Genomic DNA, 22574 nt, shown 5'->3' on the forward strand with positions numbered 1-22574 from the left:
TAATATTTCTAAACTACAATATTAATTAAATATTACTTTTCTGAATTATTAAATCCTTGAAACATACTGTTTTACCAAAATTTTTGCTCCTAGTTAATTTATTATGTATTTGCATTTTGTATGCTAGAGTCCAAATTTTTCCCTGAAAAATCTATGAATCCTTATTACTAAAAAAACAATAATGTGGACCCCATATCTCACTCACACGCAGGAAAAAACCTTAACTACTAACAACTTTCTATACTACAACTACTCAGGTCACTTTCACTGATAATACACATAAAACATCCCCTCTTTCTCTAGAATCAAGATCTTGCCTTTCTTAAGCAATGCAATTATCATTTCATTTCATTTCAAAATGAGATCTTCATCGAAACTAACCTTCTTCTTTTTGTTGATAACAATCTGGGTTTTCTCTAAAACCTGTAAAGGCCGCGTCTTTACTTTCAAGATGCACCACAGATTCTCTGATTCATTCAAGAATTGGTCAGGTTTGACCAGAAACTGGCCCGAGAAAGGAAGCTTTGAGTACTATGCAGCATTGGCTCATCGTGATCAGATGTTAAGGGGGCGTAGACTCTCTGATGCTGATGCATCTTTAGCTTTTTCTGATGGGAATTCAACCTTTAGAATCAGCTCCTTGGGATTGTATGTTCTTTCAACTTTTTGCGTTTTATTGTCAGTTACTGTCAATTTATTTTTGTTTGTTTTTGTGATTCTTCAATTGGGTTTTAAGAAATGGGTTCTTGTTTCAGTGATTCTTTATGTGGGTTTTAAAAAATTTATTGTTTTAGTGATTCTTGAATTGGGTTTAATTTTCCAATCCTTTTGTGAGTGAATGTGTAGCTTGCATTACACAACAGTGGAATTGGGGACACCAGGAGTGAAGTTTATGGTGGCACTTGACACAGGAAGTGATTTGTTCTGGGTGCCTTGTGATTGCAGCAGATGTGCACCTACTCATGGAGCTAGTTATGCCTCTGTATGTATCTCTTCTCAGTTCTTACTTTTATTTGGTAAATAGGATTTTTTATGGAATGTGGCTTTGTTGATTCATCTTGTTTGGCTTTATCTTGTCCCTCGTTGTAGAGTTTTGTAAGTCTTTGTTATCTCTTATTAATTGGATACTAAAGTGGAGACTAGAGGTTATTTGCATTTAATCTGTTTGACAATGCTTAGGTTATTAGACAGCTAAAGGAGCACTTGGTGGTATGATGAATCGAGATGAATGCATTTTTACCGCTTCTATATCAAATGCTATTAGATGCTCATGGTTGATTTTCTAGCATGTGTGACTTATTCTAGCAGGATTTTGAGCTTAGTATATACAACCCAAGAGAGTCATCGACAAGCAAAAAGGTCACCTGCAACAATGATATGTGTGCACAGCGTAATCGCTGCCTTGGAACATTCAGCAGCTGCCCTTACATAGTCTCTTATGTCTCTGCTCAAACGTCTACTTCTGGGATTTTGGTAAAGGATGTTCTGCACTTGACAACAGAAGATGGTGGACGAGAATTTGTTGAAGCGTATGTCACATTTGGGTGAGTTAGTTTGTCTTCTAATAACAATTTTAACACCTTGCCTCTGGATAGCAATGTTCTCTCATCATGCTTTGGGTATAGGTTGAGATGAATATGCAATATGAAATTTGCAGTTGTGGCCAGGTTCAAAGTGGTTCATTTCTAGACATTGCTGCTCCCAATGGTTTATTTGGGCTGGGGATGGAGAAGATTTCTGTTCCTAGTGTCTTATCTAGGGAGGGATTAATAGCAGATTCTTTCTCCATGTGCTTTGGACATGATGGAATTGGAAGAATCAGTTTCGGGGACAAGGGTAGTCCTGACCAGGAAGAGACCCCATTTAATGTTAACCCAGCACAGTAAGTGGTAATTTGTCCTTTACTTGATGCTGATAGTCTTATATAATTGTCTTGATGGAAGGATAGTTTTTCCCTGACCTGTGTCTGGAACTGTTATGCAGCCCAACCTATAATGTTACTGTGACTCAAGCTCGAGTAGGAACCATGTTAATCGATGTAGAGTTCACAGCTCTTTTTGATTCTGGGACTTCTTTTACATACATGGTCGACCCAGCCTATTCAAGGGTCTCGGAGAAAGTAAGTGCTTCAGAGGATGAAGATTGATTTTGCTAGTCTATCTGAATTACCAAATCCAGTACTGAAATTTTGTTCTTATGCTCCTTTACAGTTTCATTCACTGGCACGAGATAAGAGGCGTCCACCTGATCCCAGGATTCCTTTTGAATATTGTTATGATATGAGGTTAGGCATTATAATATAGTGAAATAAAGTAGACATGAAGCCTTATCCATCATCACCTGCCTAGTCTCTATCCTCCGTAACTGTATCCTTTTTCTTGATGATGGGCAGTCCTGATGCAAATGCAAGTTTGGTACCCAGTATGAGTTTAACAATGAAAGGAGGAAGGCATTTTACTGTCTATGATCCAATAATTGTGATCTCCACTCAGGTAATGTTTTACTCTATATCCTTTTACCATGATTTGTGTTGTTTACTGTGATACTAATAGCAAATAATTTTCCTTTCAAATAATTGCAGAACGAAATTGTATATTGCTTGGCCGTTGTCAAGAGCACAGAACTCAATATAATCGGGCGTAAGCATTGCATTTTTATGTGTTTATAAATAAGAAAATGAACGTGTGTTTCAGTATTAAATCAAATGAATGCTACACATGGAATCTAACTGATTTATAACAGGCACAAGTTTGAATTCTTTGTGTAGCAGTCCATGGTTAAGGAAAATTATGATTTTCAATCAAGGATAAATTCTAATTTGTTTCATTTCTCCTTTTCCTAATCAATACACTAGGAAATTCAACTTCTGTTTTTGAAAATAAAAGAATGATATGCTCTTAAATGAATTATATGAATTCTTGATCCTTGTGCAGAAAACTTCATGACTGGTTACCGTGTTGTATTTGATAGAGAAAAACTTGTCTTGGGATGGAAGAAGTTTGATTGTAAGTGTTACTTTCATATATGTTCTGACTGTTAATACATATATAAAATGGCATCACTGAATGGGGAAACTTCTTGCTCTAATGCAGGCTATGATGTGGAGGATTATAACAATTTCCCACTGCAACCACATGCTTCCATGGTGCCTCCTGCAGTTGCTGCTGGACTAGGCAGCAACTCTAGCACAGGCTCAGAAAAAGAGGCCAGTAATAAATCTCCAAGTTCAATTGCATCTACATATTGCTATAGCCATACTTCTGTTTTCACTAGCTTGATATCAGTCTTCCTTATATGTCTCTTATTATAATCACTGCTTTGTTCATTTATCAGGCCAGTTGTATGATCATTCTTTAGGGTAGCTCTAGATCCTTTAGGTTACAACACCTCTGTATCATATTGATAGAATATCACCACCCCTTTTTGATAATGAGATTATGTAATACTGCTTTATGTAACTTCCTATTGCCCATTTATTCTCTTATTCTAATCACCTTTTATTGACCAAGAATATATGGTCCTACTTTAGAATTTCTTATTGAAAGGAACAGCTTCCTCTTGTATTGTGTCGAGTTGCTGTACAGAAAACGTGTGCATAGGATGCCTTTCCCCGGTTACCTGCCTGGAGAAATAAAAAAGGACTATATTGGCTTACAAAAGTCTTCAAAATGAAGCAAAGCTTTTGGACTTTTTGATTAAGACATCAGCTTATACAAAGCTCAATTTTAAAATCAGCAGCCTTAAGTCTTGCCGCTGTTTTAGGGTTTAATGACTAGGAATCCTGTTACCAGAAGCCATTTCGATGACCATAAGATATATATATATATATATATATATATATATATATATATATATAGAGAGAGAGAGAGAGAGAGAGAGAGAGAGTGTGGGGGGAATCACTGTTCACCCACATCCATTGCAATAATAATCCAGTTTTTTTTTTTTATTGAATTTTGGTTATGTTGTTTTTGTTAATTTTATTTTTTTAATATTGAGGTGATTGAGAATTTAACTTTATAATTTATTTACTTTTATATTTTCTTTTTATAGAGTTAGTTTGGTTTACGGATTTGTCAGAGTAATCTAAGTGACCTTGATTTATGGGTTTGGTGGGATTTCTTTTTTTTAATTGAACTTGATTTTTTTTATCATCTATTTTTTTCTCGTATAGTTAAAAAAATTAGTCTATGAAAAGAGTCATGTTATTAAATTTTATAAAATATATGGACTTGTTTACAAGTTTGATTGGTTGACTTGGTTTGCGGGTCTTTCGAGTTTAACTTCTTTTTTTTTTTTCGATTTCATCATTGGATATTGAGTTAATTGGAAATGACAACTTTTTAAAAAAAATATTGAGATCACGACAAATTGGATCAATCTCGGCCCTCTCATAACTCGAGTCATGAACTTTATTGGATTTAATAACTTTTTTTATATAAATTATCTTTATTTAATTATATGATAAAAATAGATGCTCGTAAAATTGAGCATCAACCCTAAAATAAACATTTATTTCAAACATTGATAACCTTAAAGAAAACAAACAAAAAGAAAACATGAAGTCTATTTTCCAACCAATCAAATATTGAAGGAAGAAATAGAAAAAAAATCAATAAAAAAATTTATAGGACAAAAAAAAAAAGCATATTTAGCTTGTGGGTAACTCATCAAACCTGTGAATTAGGTAACGCAGGCTAGCACGTTAAACCTGTGAACCAAGTTATAGATTCTACTCAGATTATAATTCTTTGAAACTATTTTTTATTTAACTATATTTTTGCAATCATTTAATGAAAGCATTACTACGCAAGTACCATGTGACTCATCGCACTTCCACAAAAGTATCATTCTCAAATGAATGGCCAAGCTGAAATTTTCAATTAAGAAATCAAGTTTATTTTGTAGAAGACAGTGCAACCTAACTGGCAAGATTAAAGTCTGCGAATGGGTGATGCACTTTGGGCTATCAAACTGCTTATAAATCACCTATAGTAATGTCATTTTATAGAATGATTTACGGGAAAACATGTCATCCCGCGAGGCTAGATCCATTAGGGTTTTTATTTTCAATAGTATAAATACTCTTTGTAAGGATAAAATATTCATACTTGATAATATTAGTGCTGCCAAATTTATTCTGCTTGTATGAGAGATATTCTCGCATTTTTTGTTTCTCTAATGAACTAAATTGACTTATCAAAAATCAACTAGTTTCATGACGTCTTTCTTATACTTCTTGTTCGTGAACTAATATTCGTAGGGTGGGGTTTTATTTCAATAGTGTTGGTGTTTTGGGACATATTTTCATTGTATCATATTCTTATCAGACCTGTTTTGACTTTTTAGGATTCATTGTCAATTATGTTATAGGTTGTGTGCTACATGATCACGAAGTTCACATCACTTTGATTCTTGATTCAATAAAAAAAGGGATTAATCCTCTCACTCGTGTCCCATCAAAGATGATGTGAAAGAAGAGGGAATGATTATAAGCCCAACACCAACTAAGCCCGAAAAAAAGTGCCCAACAATCCCAATTGAGAGGACAAAATCAGGCATAAAATGACACATGAAAACATGGAAAAAGAATAGGCAACATGGAACCAAAAGAAACACTTGTCTAGTTCAATGATAACAAGACTTGAACAAGAGCAAGAAAGAGACAAACTAGGAAGAGATGCAAACAATTCCAAACCAACAAACTATCAAATGTAAACCCACCATCGCAGCTCTCCCAATACATAACTAATGACAGAGAAGCTCAAAAGTGGGAGGGTGTATTTAATGTACATTGATGGCTAATTTGCATGAGTTGTAATCCTACCCAAACCATAGCAAAGACAAAGAGCAAAGTTATGGAGCACACCTACCAAACTAAACCCATCAGTAGCCAACTTTCCCAAGCACGAAGCTACATCCTAAAAACTCACCTCAAATAGAAGACAACTAGATTGATGGCTCGCGCGTGATGGAGCAATTATATAATATATTTGATTAATCAATAATTCATTTAAAATCACTAAATTTGACATTATGGTAGCTCTTAAAGTTATAGTTTTTTAAGAAATACTTTAAGTTGATGGTAGTTGGATTAAAATATATATATATGGTTAAAATTATTATTGAAATTGTTGTTGAATAAAAAACAATTCAATAGTGTTTGATTAAAATTATTCTTGAAAATAAAATGATTAAAAAGAACATGCAATAATTTCACAACTTATATAAAAAGTATGTGATTATTAATACATAAGAAATCTAGCAAAAAAATATAAAGGTCCTAGTTTAACAAAAAAAAAATACAAGTAATAAATATACTAATTACAAAGTTGATCCAAGTAAAAAGGTAAGCATTATTATTATTTATACATGTGTCAAAATATAAACTAATTTTATTATCCTATTAAACTAGCTATAATTCTATCATGTACATCATCAATTTGATATGATGACTTTGTGAACAAGACAAAAGAACAAAATTTAAATTGCGATGAATATGGTTTGTCTCAAGTATTCTATCATATTCAGGGTGGCTTTACAGCATGCATGATACTGCTTAACATGGGTCTGGCAAACATGCCAGACCCAAAGAACTAAATTAACCAGCCAACGTTGATATAAAGGTGATGAGTTAAATTTTTGGTCTAGATTTTTATTTATAAAAAATATTCTCAAATAAAATAGGTCTGACAAACATGTTAGACATGAAAAACTTGGACTTGGTATCCATGCCCAATATAACATGGGTCTGGCAAACATGTCAGACCCAAAGAACTTAGACTTGACAGTCAGCCAAATTTAAAATAATATGGATCTAACAAACATGTCAGACCTAAAGATTGTTTGCCAGACCCAAAGAACTTGGACTTAGGGGTCAGCCAAGCTCAAGGTAACGTGGGTCTAACAAACATGTCAGACCTAAAGAACTTGAACTTGGAACTTAGTCAAGCCTAAGGTAACGTAGGTCTAACAAACATATCAGACCCAAAAAACTTGGACATTACCAAGTACTAAGGCTATATACTTGATCCTAGACAATCCTCTACAATATAAGTATAAAAGACGTGATAAACTACCATGCATCTTCATCTAGAATAATCGTTTATATTAAGGTGATAATTTCTCTATACTTATAGGTTTATACAAGGTATCTTAAGGTACTTACCATACTTACTCTTTCATTAATGATATTTAAGAGATATTTGCCTCTCATTAATGTCGTCGAAAGCAGAGGACTTTTCAGTCTTTTCTTTCTTTGAAAACAACAACGTTCAAGGCATAGTTTTGAAACTCGACCCGGTCATCGACCTGGTCCAGTGATCGGGTCACGGGTCAGATGGGTTGACCCGGATCAACAAAAAAAAATACTTATATAAAACACCTAACTAGTTACAATGCAACACTTACAAAACGATGAAATAAATACACGAAAATCTGTATTATAAGCATCTCAACACATGAAATAGGAATATTATGAGCATCTCAACACACGAAAATTTGTATAAGAATTAAAAAATTGCTAAGCTTTCTTAATTTGAAACATTAGTATTTTGTATTCCTTCCTTTACCTTGCGTAAACATTATTGTTTTTACATTAACATTGAGATTCCTCTAATTTTGCAAAATAAATGAATAGTTTCTGTAATTTTAAAAACTAATGAATTAGTTTATTGACTTGTGCCTCAATTTAATATTATTTTTTTTAATTTACTTTTGGTCAATCTTTCTATATTATTTACCATTTAAAAAATAAATAAATTAAAAACCAACATAAAATGGATTTTAGGAGTAATTAACTAGTTTTAAAAATAAGAAGAAACTATTCTTTTTATTTTGCAAATTAAAAGAACTAATTTATAATATAAATGTCATGCCCTTTTCACTTTTTGGACCAAAGCGTAACATTACATTACCACTTTAATAATAATAATATTAGTAATTAATTCATTAAAAACCAGACACAAACATCTCTAGTAATATTAGTCTTAAAGATGATGAAATTTGTTCCATCAACCACTACGCAGAATCATGAATAACATTGTAATGGGTAATCAAAGATAGTCATTCATAAGTGATTCTTCCCTCGTGCTCGACAACAACCCCAATTGGAAGAACAAAATAGCCATGTACAGACACAATGAACGAGCTGTACAGCAGAATATTGTCAGTCGCAGATCAAAGGATCACCACCGCTCTGTTTCTCAATCAATGGGTCCGGAAGGACAACCCATCAGCAAAATTCAGTTCTGTGAACTCATCACGGGGCTCCGGTCTCACAAACGATATGCTATTGCTCTTAAGTTGTATGTGTATATTTGTGTGTGTACTGAAACGGGTTTTTGAGAAACAACAATGATCAAGACGTCTTCTGCTCCTCTGCTCCTCAGTGATTGAAATTGGTCTTTCTTTAATTAGGTTTTGCTCTGTGAGTCTGTGTCCCCAATTCTACATCGTTGTTCTTCATCATTTTGGCCTTTTAAAAGGCCAAAACGATGTTGTTTAACATCTATATATATATATAGTCGAGTCTCAGCCGGGTTTGACCAGGTGGCCCGAGTCCCGGCGGGTCAACCGGGTTTCACTGGGCCATCTCCCAAGCCCAGGTCGGCTGGGTCCCGAGTCGACCTGCCAAGCCGATCCGGGTTTTAAACTGTGGTTCAAGGTGTATAAATACCCCGTGAACCATCCAGCTAAAAGGTTCATAACTTTTCATCTCTTAAGATAAAAAGTATATATATTTCAAAGCATTAACCAACTTAAAAACTCAAGAACAAAGATTTTTGTTCCTTGAATTTAAGGCTCTTTTAAATTATTTATTGTCTTAAGTCATTTTATACATTTTTCATAAATACACTGATTTTATCATCGGATGGTCTTTAAATCCCCCGATTGGGACCTTTTTTGCAGGTATTCAAGCTTCTATTATTGGCCTGGAGTTCCTTAGATTAAAATGAAAAAAATCTAAGCAATTGAATATATTGATTAATCATTATCCCAAACACTGAATAATCTTTTAGTTACATATCTTGAATTTGGAGACATCATCAATGGCATCGACTGTGGAAAAACTTACTAAAAGTCATATATAACTTTATTGTTTAACTGTTTTTCCCTCATTATAATTATCAATAGTAGATAATCAAGAAACTTTAAGGATAGGATGAGTTATTGATCTCCTTAACACATAGATAATCCAACCCCTGCACAGCCAATCCTTTAATAACTTGTGGAACAAATATAGCTCCTCACCCAGGCAGTGCTAGGAAATCAACAAGAGAGAGAAAAAATCCACATCAACGAGTTTCAGCTCCTCCTTAGCAAATTGCTACATCTCTCCACTCGACTCTACAACAACTCCATCGAGTGTCAATAGACGATTACATTATCCAAAAGAGTGTATACAAAATGATCTAGTAGAGGGTCTTCAATCTCAGGGGTCATCAATCCATTCCAAAGTGTATACACACCCTCGTGATGCTCAAGCGCAAAGTGGTTTTTCTAGGCATCCATTTAGGCAGCGTAAGAACTAGGTTGTCTATCTATCATGTCATCCTACACTAGAGACATCAAGTTCATCTAAGCCCAATAGGCTTAAGAATGGTAAACAACTAGAAGAAGAATTCATTCATAAGGATGTTTAACACTCCTCATCATATTGGAGATTCTCTTTTATTCAGACATGTGGTATACACAGAACGCTACCAAAGATCGCTAGCAAAGATTACATCGCTGCCAAAATGTACCTGGATAATTATAATGGGCTTACAGATCCTGGGAAACATGTACAAAATATATGCAGCAATCTGGAGCTAGTTATTCAAGATAGCCATGTCATATGCAAGATTATCCCTACAACCTTTAGAGGTTCAGTAAGAACATGGTACAACAACCTTGAACCAAGTTCAGTCGCCAGCTTCAGTGACCTCTGTGCCAAACTGGTGGCACATTTCAATATAAGTATTCCAACTAGAAAGAGTTCCACCGAACTCTTTGGAATCACCCAAGCGAAGGACAAGTTTACAAGGACATACCTCAAACGATTCAACAGGGAGGGAAAAAACCTTATGGAGGGAGTTATATGTTCTACCAGATAGAAGATTACTAAAGGTGAAACAAACCATGAAAAGCCACATTCGAGTAAAGGAGGCAAATACACTAAATCATGGCTCCCCTCGTTTTACCAAGGACAAACAGCCAAAAAGGTCCTCCAAACAAGGTATGTAAACACCTAACAAAAAAAAGCCAAAAATAACACCACCGTCGCTGTCGATTATTGAATCGGCAATGACGTAATTTTTCGCTCCCGATTGCTAGGTCGGCAGCGATATAGTTTTTCGCTGCCAATCGCAAGGTTGACAGAGATATAGTTTTCGCTGTCGATTGCTGGATCGACAACGATATAATTTTTGCTGCCGATTGCTGAATCAGAAGCGACGCAGTTTTCAGGAGTTAAGAGGGGGAAAACCGGCCTTGGACTAACCAAAGGGAGGACAATAACAAACTTAAACCAGCACCCAAACACCCCATCTCTTTAAAAGGGGGTATAAATATAAAAAGGAGAGAGAAGGTGACCTTTCCTCTTTCCAAAATCTGTCTCCAGCAGCTGCATGCTCCTTTTTCCCCTTCCTCTTTCCCAATAAAAATTTAAACTCAGCCAGCTATAGATGCCTCTATGAGAGTGAGAGAGAGAGTTGAGAGCTTGAGAGAAGGCTGAATAACTACTTAGAGGGAAGAGGGAAAGAGGCTGGAACTACTAGGAAGAAACTAACAAAAAAAAAGAACCGATAGAGAAAGAAGAAGGGGGAGAACCAGGAGAAGGAGAGAAGGAATACTATCAAACTATCCCAAATCCATTTAGATTCGGAAGGTATGGGCTATGTAGTCTCTTTCCTCTTGTTTTTGAGACCCCAGAATAAAAAATGATGAAGAAAACCCTAAGAAAAATTAACCTAGGACCTCTAGTCTAATTGTGAAGGAAAAATTGAAATCAACTAAGAGGACAAGGAAACATAAATGAAATGAGGCCAATTTACAGAACATTTAACAAAGAAAAACGAATAAATTGAAGGAATAAAACATGGTAAAGGGTCGATCATAGCTGAAGAGTTGGCTAGAATGCATTGTGTAATAATCTGCACGTGGGTGTTCATGCTAAAATCATATGACTCTGCTGGAATTTAATGACAAATTATGTGCTAGAATTCAATTCGCATGTGTGTGTTCATGCCAAAATCATGTGACTCTACTGGAATTTAATGACAGATTATGTGTTAGAATTGAATTCACATGTGTGTTCATGTTAAAAGCATGTGATTCTGCTTGAATCTAATGACAGATTATGTGCTGGAATTGAATTTGCATGTGTGTGTTCATGCTAAAATCATGTGACTCTGCTGGAAACTAATGATAAATTGTGTTGTCTGCAGCGAATTAGCGTTCGCTGCCGAAAATTGAGTTGTTTGCATCGACTTAGCATTCGCTGTCGAAAGTTATGTTGTCTGCAGCGAGTCAGGGTTCACTGCCTAAACTGTGTTGTGTGCAACGAATCAGTACTCACTACTGAAAATTTATGTTGTCTGCAGCAAATCAGCATTCGCTGCCGAAATTGTGTTGTCTGCAGCTGCCAAAATTGTGTTATATACAGAGAATCAGTGTTCGCTGCTGAAATTATGTTGTCTGTAGCGAATTAGCGTTCACTGCTGAAATTGTGTTGTCTGTAGAAAATTAGCGTTCACTACTGAAATTGTGTTGTGTGCAGGGAATCATCATTCGCTGTCGAAAATTGAGTGTCTGCAGCAAATCAGCGTTCTCTACTGAAAATTATGTTGTGTGCAGCGAATCAGCGTTCGCTGCTGAAATTGTGTTATGTGCAGTGAATCATCGTGCACTACTGAAAATTGTGTTGTCTGCAGTGAATTAGCGTTCGCTGCCGAAATTGTGTTGTGTGCAGCAAATCAGTGTTTGTTGCTGAAATTTATGTTGTCTGCAGCGAATCAGAGTTCGTTGTTAAAAATTGTGTTGTGTCCAGCGAATCAGCGTTCGATATCAAAAATTGAGTTGTTTGCAGCGAATTAGCATTCTGCAGATAACTCAATTTTCGGCAGCGAACGGTGATTCGCTACACACAACACAACTTTCGGCAGAGAATGCTAATTCGCTACAGATAACATAATTTTCAGCAGTAAACGCTAATTCACTGCAGATAACACAATTTTCAACAGCAAATGATGATTCACTGCACACAACACAATTTCAGTAGCAAACGTTTATTCACTGCAACCAACACCATTTTGGCAGTGAACGTTGATTCACTGCAAATAACACAATTTCAGCAATGAATGCTAATTCACTGAAGACAACACATTTTTCAACAACGAACGCTGATTTGCTGCACACAACACAATTTTGGCAGCGAACGCTAACTCGGTGCAGACAACACAATTTGTCATTAGTTTCCAGCATAGTCACATGATTTTAGCATGAACGTGCACATGCAAATTCAATTCCAGCACATAATCTATCATTAGATTCCAGCAGAGTCACATGATTTTAGCATGAACACACACAAGCAAATTCAATTCCAGCACATAATCTGTCATTAAATTCTAGCAGTCACATGATTTTAACATGAACACCCACATGCATATTATTACACAATGTATTCTAGCCAACTCTTCAGCTATGGCCGACCCTCTACCATGTTTTATTCATTCAATTTCTTCGTTTTTCTTTGTTAAATGTTCTGTAAATTGGCCTCATTTCGTTTATGTCTCCATGTCCTCTTAGTTGATTTCAATTTCCTTAACAACTAGCCTAGAGGTCCTTGGTCAATTTTCTTAGGGTCTTCTTCGTCATTTTGGTTCTGGGGTCTCAAGAACAAGAGGAAGGAGACGACATGGCCCATACCTTTTGAATCTAAGTGGATCTGGGACAATTTAATAGTATTCCTTCTCTGCTTCTCTCGGTTCTCCCTCTTCTTCTTCCTCTATCGGTTCTTTTTTTTATATCAGTTTCTTCCCACCGGTTCCAGCCTTTTCCCTCTTCCCTCTAAGCAATTGTTCAACGTTCTCTCAAGCTCTCAACTCTCTCTCACTCACTCACTCTCACAGAGGCATCTGCAGCTGGCTGAGTTTAAATTTTTGTTGGGAAAGAGGAAGAGGAAAAAGGAGCATGCAGTTGCTGGAGACAGACTTTGGGAAGAGGAAAGGTCACCTTCTCTCTCCTCATTGTATTTATACCCCCTCTTAAAGAGCTGGGGTGTTTGGGTGCTAGTTTAAGTTTGTTCTTGTCCTCCCTTTGGTTACTCCAATGCTGGGTTTTTCCCCCCTCTTAAACTCCTGATAACTGCGTTGCTGCTAACTCAACAATCAGCAGCGAAATCTATGTTGATGTCGATTCAACAATCAGCAGCGATGGTGGGATCATTTTTGCCTTTCATTTTTGTTAGGTGTTTACATTCTCTCATCAAACGGAACTTGTTAACACAAAGATCAATCATTTTGGTAACTGAAACCGGTGTCAACTAGCAATTTTCTCTCCTTACCGCTAAAATCCGATGACTTTCTCCTTCTCTCTCAAACCAAGAACTGAAAAATTTGGAAAATCAAGTTTTGAACCAAAATTGATTTTTCTTGGAATTTTGAAATTGGAGGTATCTAAAATTTATAATTCAGAAAGTATGAGGACTACAATGAATGTTTCACAACAAGTTTGAAAATATCACTCATTGCCTCTGCTTTTTTCACTTTGATCCTCTATCTTTTAATCTCATCATTTTGTAGCAAATTAACTTAAATTGACCTTCAATTGGATCCTATAAGGGCTAAAATAAAGTTTACAGACAAAAAATTGCATTGTGGCAATCCACAATGCAATGAGTTTGTGTCTACAGTGGTATAGGCTACAATGTTTTGCCCACGCTTTTTAGATTATAGTTAACCAAATCATTGGTCTGCATTACACTGCAAATTAGATCAATTTTTTTAACGTTGAAAAAAATTTAGGCATTATTAATGTTTTTTCCGGTAGAAAAAAAAATCATATGAATTGACTCAATGTGACCTGATCAACTTGATGGATACAAAGAGAATTCAGATGACTAGCAAAAATATAGTTTGACTAAAAAAATCAAGATATATAATTTTAAAAAAATATTGAGATAACATCATATTGGATCAACTCATGTCAACCCGGGTTACATGTCAACCCGGGTTACATGTTAAATTTGTAACCGGTTGACATGTTAAATTTGTAACCATGATTGTGAGACCATGATAGCTCCACAAAAATAAATCAAAACTAATTATGAAGTCTAGTTTTTAATTAACTCAATGTTAAAAGATGAAATTGAAAAAAAAATCAATTAAAAAAACAAAAAACAACATGAGTCAACCCGAGAATAACATGTCGAACTAGCAACTCAAGTCATGAAATTGGGATGACTGCATAGAAATAAAATCAAAATAAATCATGAAATTCAATTATTAAATCAACCTATCGTTGAAGGATGAATTTCAAGAAAAAAACTCAATTAAAATAAAGGACATAAAAGATGACCAAAGTCAATTCAGGTTAACACACCAAACCTGTGATCAGAGTCATGAGATTAGGATAACCTCAAAAAACCATATCAAAACAAATAATGAAGTCTCATTCTCAATTAATAAAATACTGATGAATGAAAATGAAAAACACATCAATAAAAAACAAAAATAAAAATAATCGAGTCAACTGGGTTAATATACTAAACTTGCAACCTAGTTCATAAGGTTAAAATGACTTGATAGAAAACAAATCAAAATAAATTATGAAATCCAATTACAACAAACCAAAAGTTGAAAGATGAAATTAAAATTTTAAAAAAATATATAGGATAAAAAACCGAAAACAAAGCAATATTAAAATGAATAATACTTTGTAAAGTGGTGAAAGCAACAAATCTTTTAGTGTTAGTGTTAATAATCCAAATGCTTGTAGTTATGTGACTAGTTGTATGATGTGACAATTTAAAAGTATGTTTGTGATTGTAGTGTTGTGTGGTATGTTTGAAATAGGTTCAACTTTTTTATGGAAGTGTAATGTTAAATATTAAGCTTACCATAATTCTGAAAGAAGAATTTCCTTATTTTTCAAAGTTGCCAATTGTGAAATGGTTTTATTTGACTAAAATTTGAGAATACGAAGTAGTAACAATGATAATTTCAATGATTTAAAAAAAAAAACTAATATAGAAATTAAGTTTAATTAATTAATGTGACAGGATTTATTACTTATTTTTTTAAAAATCTGTAGGATCATACAAAACATTTTCTTTTCGGAACAAAGAGACTAATAACTCTATTCACATCACATTTTGACCTCCAAATACAAATCTACACAAACTCATTGATTGTAATTCCGCCACAAGTAATTACGCTGCGAGTCACAAATTAGGACACCAGGACTGCACATGAAGGTTTGCACCACGAAGGCCTGATCCTCCGTGGAACCCCTCAACTAGCAAAATTTGAGGTGGAATGCCATGAAATATAAAAGACAGGTTGATACAGCAAATTCTGCCACCCTCAGCTTTTTCTCTGGTTATTAGCCTTTTTGCCCCCCTTGGGACTCTTCCCTGAAGACGATTCCACTAATATTGGCAAGAAAGCTTCATCCTTGAGTTCATTCGATATACATAGCTGCTCCACCGTGTTTCCCGCTTCCAGGGACACCATCAAATCCCTAAGCTGCATGTCAATGGTAATATATCAATTTTAATCTAAATTGCAGATCTATCTTTCCTTGTCTATAATAAGAATAGGATACAAGAGATGTCCAAAAAAATTAATCACCTGTTCTTCCAGGTCCTGAATTTTGTCGTCCTTTATTTTCAAAGCCATTTTCTCCCTGAAAAAAAGGTGATCCCACCAAAGTAGAGTTTGATTGGAATATAGGAATTCGAGATGTTTTCAATATGCATTTTTGGCGGCAAAAAAACACAGGAAATGGAGCAAGTATTGACTGAGGTGGGACTGTTGATGGTTTTCAACTTTCCTAACCAATCCACATAGCATTTCATGTAAAACTAACACAGCCATCATTTCAAACATGGCCAACATAGAAAATGCAAAACTGAACTAATGTATAGAGAAAATTTAAAACATGGAAAACATCTAACTATTAATTCAATAGCAAGACTATAAAAACTAATTTTAACTTCCACATCACACATTTTGTAATAGAAACTTGGGTTAATACCATGCAATAATGCAAAGTCCAAACACAGGATGAAGGCTTTTGTTATAAACGAAACATACCTCTCTTCAATTTCCGATATCTTTGCCTTCCATATCTCCTGATTTTTCACTAAATTCTCATTGAGCTACAAGAAGAGAAAAGAAACGTGATAATTTGTAAACTTAGCATTAATACTTGGAATTGGAAATATATCACAAACAATGATACAGAGACATAACTACACCTCCTATCATCCTAACTAAACACGATCCGAAAAATTCTAAATAAGCCCAATTTCACAACAGAAACTGGGACTTACATCATCAAGGAATTTCTTCTCTTTTATACATCTATCCAGCTTGGCCTGAAACTTTTGTAGTTTTTGAGCAATAGCCTTCTTAACAGCTTTAGAAATTTCCCTTTCAGTTTCTTCTTCAACTTCTTCCAGCAAGGTCCCAAAAAACTATCAAAAGAAGATATATTACTTCAGAGTACCGAAAAAAGTGAAGCATAATGTATAACAGACTAAAAAGCACAAGCCAAGGCAGACATGGCCACATCATAATGAAAATTATGTTGAATCTCCCACATAGGCTCAAAAGGTAACTCATTCAATCATGGAAAGTTGAAGAATGCACTTACAAGATTTTGGTTCTCAAGTTGGGTTGCAAGGAGTTCATTGTACTCGTTGACAATCTGTAATAAATTTAAATAAGATTATTTATTAAAAAAAAATAGAAAAAACAATTACAACCTTTTCTAAGTAACACAGTAAACATTACTGCTTCAACTTTGCTGTTCAAAAGAGCCTCACTAACTCCAGAGTCTGCACAGTCACAACCTCCACAACAATCATAAGCATGCACATTGGGGGAATTCAACTCAACTAACTTCCCGTCAGTTTTTGATTGAATCAGTCGGTGAACATAATTGTCACCAACATAATCCCACACACGTTGTGTGTCCAATTCAAGAGAATAGCAGTGTTGTGTTTCTTTCCAATGTTGTATGGCATGTCCTCCTTTATACCTGCACCAATATTTTTTGTTGAAAGAATGAGACTGAAGGATGTGCTTAAAAGAAGAAAAGAAAAAATCAATCCAGACAAGAGGAAATTGAAACTATTACCTGCCACAGCCGACAAAACCACATAAAACACAAATCCATAGATTCTCAGAAGTTTGACATACAATACAAATTGATTTTTCAGGTTGTTGCTGGCAATATCGGCAAACCTGAAAGTGACGTATAATAAATAACTTGTTAGCTAACTTTATAATAATCACAGAAGCAAATACAATAAACAACTGTAGCTACATAAGTCTATTGGCTAAACAAGTTAAAAATCCTAATCTAAAATTAGCATAAGCAAATGGATGTAGCAAAGCCAAAAGGGATTGAGACGGAAATTCTGCTTAAGCATTTCCTATAGAATCCATTTCATTCGAAAGCAAACATTTATTATATCAATTTATTTTATGCAAATTGGCATATCGTATAATTAATGAAAATTACCAAACTTTTTAGAAATAAAAACTTTTAGAACTAAGAGGATAATGAAGATTATAAGAGAATCAAATCAACAAGGGATTTTGAAACTAAAAGATGTGGATTAGAACTTTTTAGGAACCAAGATGGCTTGTTGAAAATTGTACAAACCAAGCAGATAGCCAGTGTAATTAGGATTTTAAGCTTCTAGAATCCAAAGTTTGCTGAAGTCTCAGCAAGAAATTTGAGAAACCAATGGCCAAAACTACCACTTCAACTATAGTATTGCCTAAGCACAACAACAAATACACCAGGCCCCTTAGTATCAGTTGAACTTCTTGATTGAGTAGGTGGTAAGTAACCAAATGAAGTTTCATTTAAGTTTTGATGAGCTCAGAAATATCACATCGTTATTTTCATAACTATTAAGTTTTCCCTAACCATTTACAACCCTTTATTTCTCATATTTTTCCAATTTCATTAATTTGCGCATCACAAAGAATGACTAGTAACCTCTGCAATTGCCTCCAAATACAGTGCGCTTAAGGAATTGATTTTTATTTTTTTTAATTTTCAGATCAAACATGGCATAATATTTTAAGATTTTGAAAAGTAACAGCTGGATTCTTCAGTGAAAAAAAAAAAATTGGAGATGAAAATTTCAGGGCACTTGAATCATACGAACTATGTGGAAGGTTTGTGAATTCTTCTCTATTAAACTCGATAAGTGTAACAGGCAACAACTCGTACAAACAACAAATGCCAGGAAAACAACATCTACTCTAAAGATTACAATTTACAATATATGAGCAATATATGAAAGGAGAGCATGAAATTGAAACCTATCTTACTAATTAAACCATTAAACAATGCTATATGGCTCATCTGTAATTGATCTCTAAGAAATTTGATGATATGACATGCTACAATCCATAAAAACAGAAAATATCAGGAAACCAGCTTTTACTCTGACAAATTACATTTGCATAAACAGTATAGAAAATGGGTAAGGATTTAGAACAACTTCTAGCCAAGGCATCAAAATATTTAGTGCATGCATGGATAGAGGAGCAGCAAAAGACCTTATATAATTTATTACAAGTCTAACTTAAATTCAACACATGAGATATCTCAACACACTGTATCCCAAGTACTTTTGAGGTACACTTAAAAAGCCCCAGAATACACACCAAATAGGAACAAGTTAGTTGCATCTCAAGTGACAAAACTGAAAGGATTTAAACCTACCACAGGTTAAATTATTTTCTCATCATTCTACTTTCAAACTGGGTCCCAGACATTGCACATGCACAAGCAGCACATAAATAAAGTACAAGAAAAATCAGGATATAGAAGAACTTCTAGCTTAGGCATCACTATAATTAGTGCAAACACGGACAGAGAAGCAGAAAACGACCTTACATAAGTTACATGTCAAATAAATCTGCATTTGGGCATTAATCGATCAAAGTCAATCCATGGGATACTTGACAAACTGTATACAACACAAAGTGGTTGATTTTCAAGTCTGTTTGAGGCTGACTAAAAAACCCAGAATACTTCAACAAAGAGGAACAATTTAGTTGCATCTCAAGTCACAGGACTGAAAGGATTTGAATCTACCAAAGGTTAAAATATTTTCTTATCACTCTACTTTCAAAGTGAGCCCATAACTTGCACATGCACAAGCAACACATAAACAAAGCACAAGAAAAATCAGAACCACTCACCGGACAAGAAGAGTCTGTCCATTTTGAAATGCAAGAGCAGTGAAAAGAATGATTACAGATAGTTGTAAGAATTCCACCCATGTCTTGGTCTAGTCTCTCTGCAACATGAAGAATTAGGACCATCTCCCACAGCATATGTTAGTGATGCATGTTACAATATCATGTGTGTTAATTTCCTGTTGAATAATAAATCCAAAATAACAAATAAGCTACACAAATACAAAAACATTCTCCATTGGCTCATTGAAATTATATCAAGTTTAGACTCACAATTTCCTTAAGACCCAAAGCTAGGCCAAAAAAACATAATGGTTAGATACACAAGGTATAACTGAGATATTGCTTATATTACAGTAGTCTCCATGTCTTAGCAACTTCTAGGTGGGAGCAAGGAGGATGAAAAGAAGAAAAGATATGAAAATGAGCAAGCAAGCCACTTCAGCTACTGAATCTTAAATTTTACCAGTACAACTCAGAACAATATAGTAGATAACAGTTCGGGTTTCCAGCTAACTTATGAAATAAAATTGAGAAGCAGACAAAGAGTATATTCTAAAGCAAAGAACCCATGAGAAGATCTCTCTGACTTATCCACTTGCTTTCTCAGCATGTACCTTACCTGCTTAATTGCATCAAGTTTTGATCTAGTAATTATTCTTTTTACAACCACCACTAGGAGCCGTGTTTACAGAAACTGGAATCAAAATAGAACAATTGTGGAAAAAAAAAATACATTAGAAATATTTGGACCTTGCCAAATAGATAGAATTTTCCATGACCTCTCAACCTAATTAATGTCACCATCACAACTTAACACCAACCCCCTCCCATTCTCTCCTGGTAAACAACAGGATTAACTTAAAGAGAACAATGAGTGCATCAGTAACCCCTTTAGTTAATGAACTCTGTAAGAAACTAACTGAACCAAAGAAACAGCGCACTGGAGATCATGGGGGAAATTGTAAAATGCATTCATACTTAAACAAAGACCATGCAGCACTCAATAGATGTATAGTCCACTAAGCAAAGAGATTACTGCTTCCAAGTAAACAGACAAGCAAAAAGGGGTTATTCTCTTAATAAAGCTTATCGGCTTTTCTAGCAATCTTGTCTCTTACTGAGCATACTGTTATCATTTCTTATACTGTCCATCTTTTCCTATAATAATTTCAAATTCCATTCTAAGATACGAAGCATTATCAAAAGGCAGATTTGCAATGATAACAAAACATACCAAGACAAACTGGACATGAAGGCTGTTCAGCTGTGCTTGTTGTAGATGGCTGAGAGTGTTCGAGTGAACCACTGTAACCAGTGAACTGGACATCAACTGTGAAAAGCACCTGGCACACTTCTTCCTGTATGAATACTAAAATGAATAGGTACCAATACAACAAGACAATTAATTTTAAGAAATAAGTACAAAATGAGAGCAACAGGATAGAAATTGTTAAAGAAAAAATGCCTACCTCCAAAGAATTATATTGTCTACCATTGAAATGAAGGTAGAATTTATCAGTAGAGTCTTGAGTGTCAAATCTTATAAGTATACTATATTGATCCTCCATTCCGTCTAACCTAACATTCATTGCAACAAATCAATACTTTGACACAAAAGAAGAATTTTTTAAAAAAGTAATTATTGAAATCATTAATATTACCTAACAATTCGCATCTCCAAAATGTGGTCAATAAAAGAAGCACAAAACTGGCAGAAATCAGCATAAGTCATGTGGTTTGGCACTCCAATCACAGCCACAAGAGGTTTCCTTCTGACCTATGCCATTACCAACAAAATTAACAATCATTAATCTCATCATCAAAACCAAACACACAAACATAAACTGATAACATGCATACAGGGAGATCTGAAACGGCATCGTTGGAGAAAAGGTGCATGACGCCTCGTGTCTCTTCAATCCTAGGGTTTCCAGAGGAGAAAGGCAACGTCTTACTCAATGACGACGATGATTCCTCAGCTGTAAGTTGCCAGAAGTGGTCCTCTGGCGAGGCCCTGCTGACTGCAGCAGTGCTTGAGCTGGATGACATGGCTGTTGAAAACATTAACAACTGTAGTAGTCATCATCAACTTAAAGCCTAAAACAATAACATTAAAACATTACCCAAGAAAGAACATAAACATCAACGAATGGCCTGAAATCCATTCAAACCTCAACTTTTCCATCTCAACCCAAATACCAGGCCCCTGAGGCTCAAATCAACATTGTCTCAACATCCATCACATGAACCCGTTTATTTAAGCAAAGATTATGATATTATGAACAAAACAAGAACCTACAGTCCCTCCATTTTAATAAAACACCAAGAGGAGCAGATTTATTCGAAACAATATAAAACTACCTCCAGATTTAAGCATAGTAAAGAGACTTCAAGAACCCAAATCCTGGATATCATAGTTTTCATATTATGCAACCTGGGGCCAAAGGAAGCCTAAAACAGACCCAGCTGAAGCTGAAACCTTTTGACACCCAGAATTGCACAAATAATACTACCTTTCTATTCAAACCCCCACAACCAAAAGGACCATTTCCATGTATTCAATAGAAAAATCACACCAAGAGCCTCTCTTCATGTATCGGAAACACTAAAATACTTCTGCAAACATTTCGAACGCTCAAAAGTCCTATAGGAGTTCCCATTACATCTCAAAAACAGAAAGCAAACATGCGTTTAAAGATATCAAAATCATTCAAAACAGAGACATGTAAATATGCGTTTGAGGAAGCAATTAGGCAAAGGGGATCATACCTGCAGTGAATGACTCTGATGGCCTTCACCAACTCTGAACCAACAGCCTTAGTGAAACCTGGTTGATTCGACCCAAAGCAAAGAGCGGTTTTGAGATGCTACCAGTAATGGATCGTGGCTGTGGGAAGAGTTGATATGGTAGCTGGCGGTGGTTGTTGCTGGGGGCTGCTTGAGGTGCGTGGTGGTGTGATCGTGTGCTGCCTTTGTTGAGGCAGGAGATGACGACGGTGGAGAGAGGAGAAGGGTGGTACTGTGGTGGTGGAAGTTATCTGTTGATTGGGTCAGTGGTGGTGGTTTTTTTATATTCGCTCCGGTTTCCCACTTAACGCATTTTTTAAGGACCGGTTACCTACACGCATCATCCCTGTATTT

The 22574-nt window shown here is 35.2% G+C and overlaps 2 protein-coding genes across 8 annotated transcripts; one reads left to right on the forward strand and one right to left on the reverse strand.

Annotated features, from left to right (window-relative positions):
• Positions 1-241: 241 nt before the first annotated feature.
• Positions 242-3458, forward strand: LOC7483083 (aspartyl protease family protein 1). Of its 2 annotated transcripts, none has more exons than XM_024605160.2 (10): positions 242-648; positions 847-982; positions 1306-1544; positions 1658-1882; positions 1984-2119; positions 2211-2284; positions 2393-2492; positions 2582-2639; positions 2934-3005; positions 3093-3458. In XM_024605160.2, exons 1-10 carry the CDS (start codon positions 359-361, stop codon positions 3308-3310), a joined length of 1548 nt encoding a protein of 515 aa, XP_024460928.1. In that variant the 5' UTR covers positions 242-358; the 3' UTR covers positions 3311-3458. The 2 variants fall into 2 exon arrangements, with proteins under 2 accessions (XP_024460928.1, XP_002310698.3); XM_002310662.4 differs by having other exon boundaries at positions 1309-1544.
• An 11780-nt stretch (positions 3459-15238) lies between these two features.
• Positions 15239-22574, reverse strand: LOC7462582 (BRAP2 RING ZnF UBP domain-containing protein 2). 6 transcript variants are annotated; one of them, XM_024605701.2, is made up of 13 exons: positions 22203-22571; positions 21294-21503; positions 21095-21210; positions 20903-21011; positions 20668-20791; positions 19434-19531; positions 17344-17450; positions 16998-17244; positions 16858-16911; positions 16535-16678; positions 16296-16360; positions 15831-15885; positions 15239-15725 (listed from the first exon to the last, which is right to left on the reverse strand). In XM_024605701.2, the coding sequence occupies exons 2-13, from the start codon at positions 21495-21497 to the stop codon at positions 15564-15566; spliced, it is 1485 nt and encodes a 494-aa protein (XP_024461469.1). In that variant the 5' UTR covers positions 21498-21503; positions 22203-22571; the 3' UTR covers positions 15239-15563. The 6 variants fall into 6 exon arrangements, with proteins under 6 accessions (XP_024461469.1, XP_024461471.1, XP_002310111.2 ...); XM_024605703.2 differs by having other exon boundaries at positions 21294-21530; XM_002310075.4 differs by having other exon boundaries at positions 21294-21484; positions 22203-22570.

Source organism: Populus trichocarpa, chromosome 7, assembly GCF_000002775.5.
Source record: "Populus trichocarpa isolate Nisqually-1 chromosome 7, P.trichocarpa_v4.1, whole genome shotgun sequence".
NCBI classification, from domain to species: Eukaryota; Viridiplantae; Streptophyta; class Magnoliopsida; order Malpighiales; family Salicaceae; genus Populus; species Populus trichocarpa.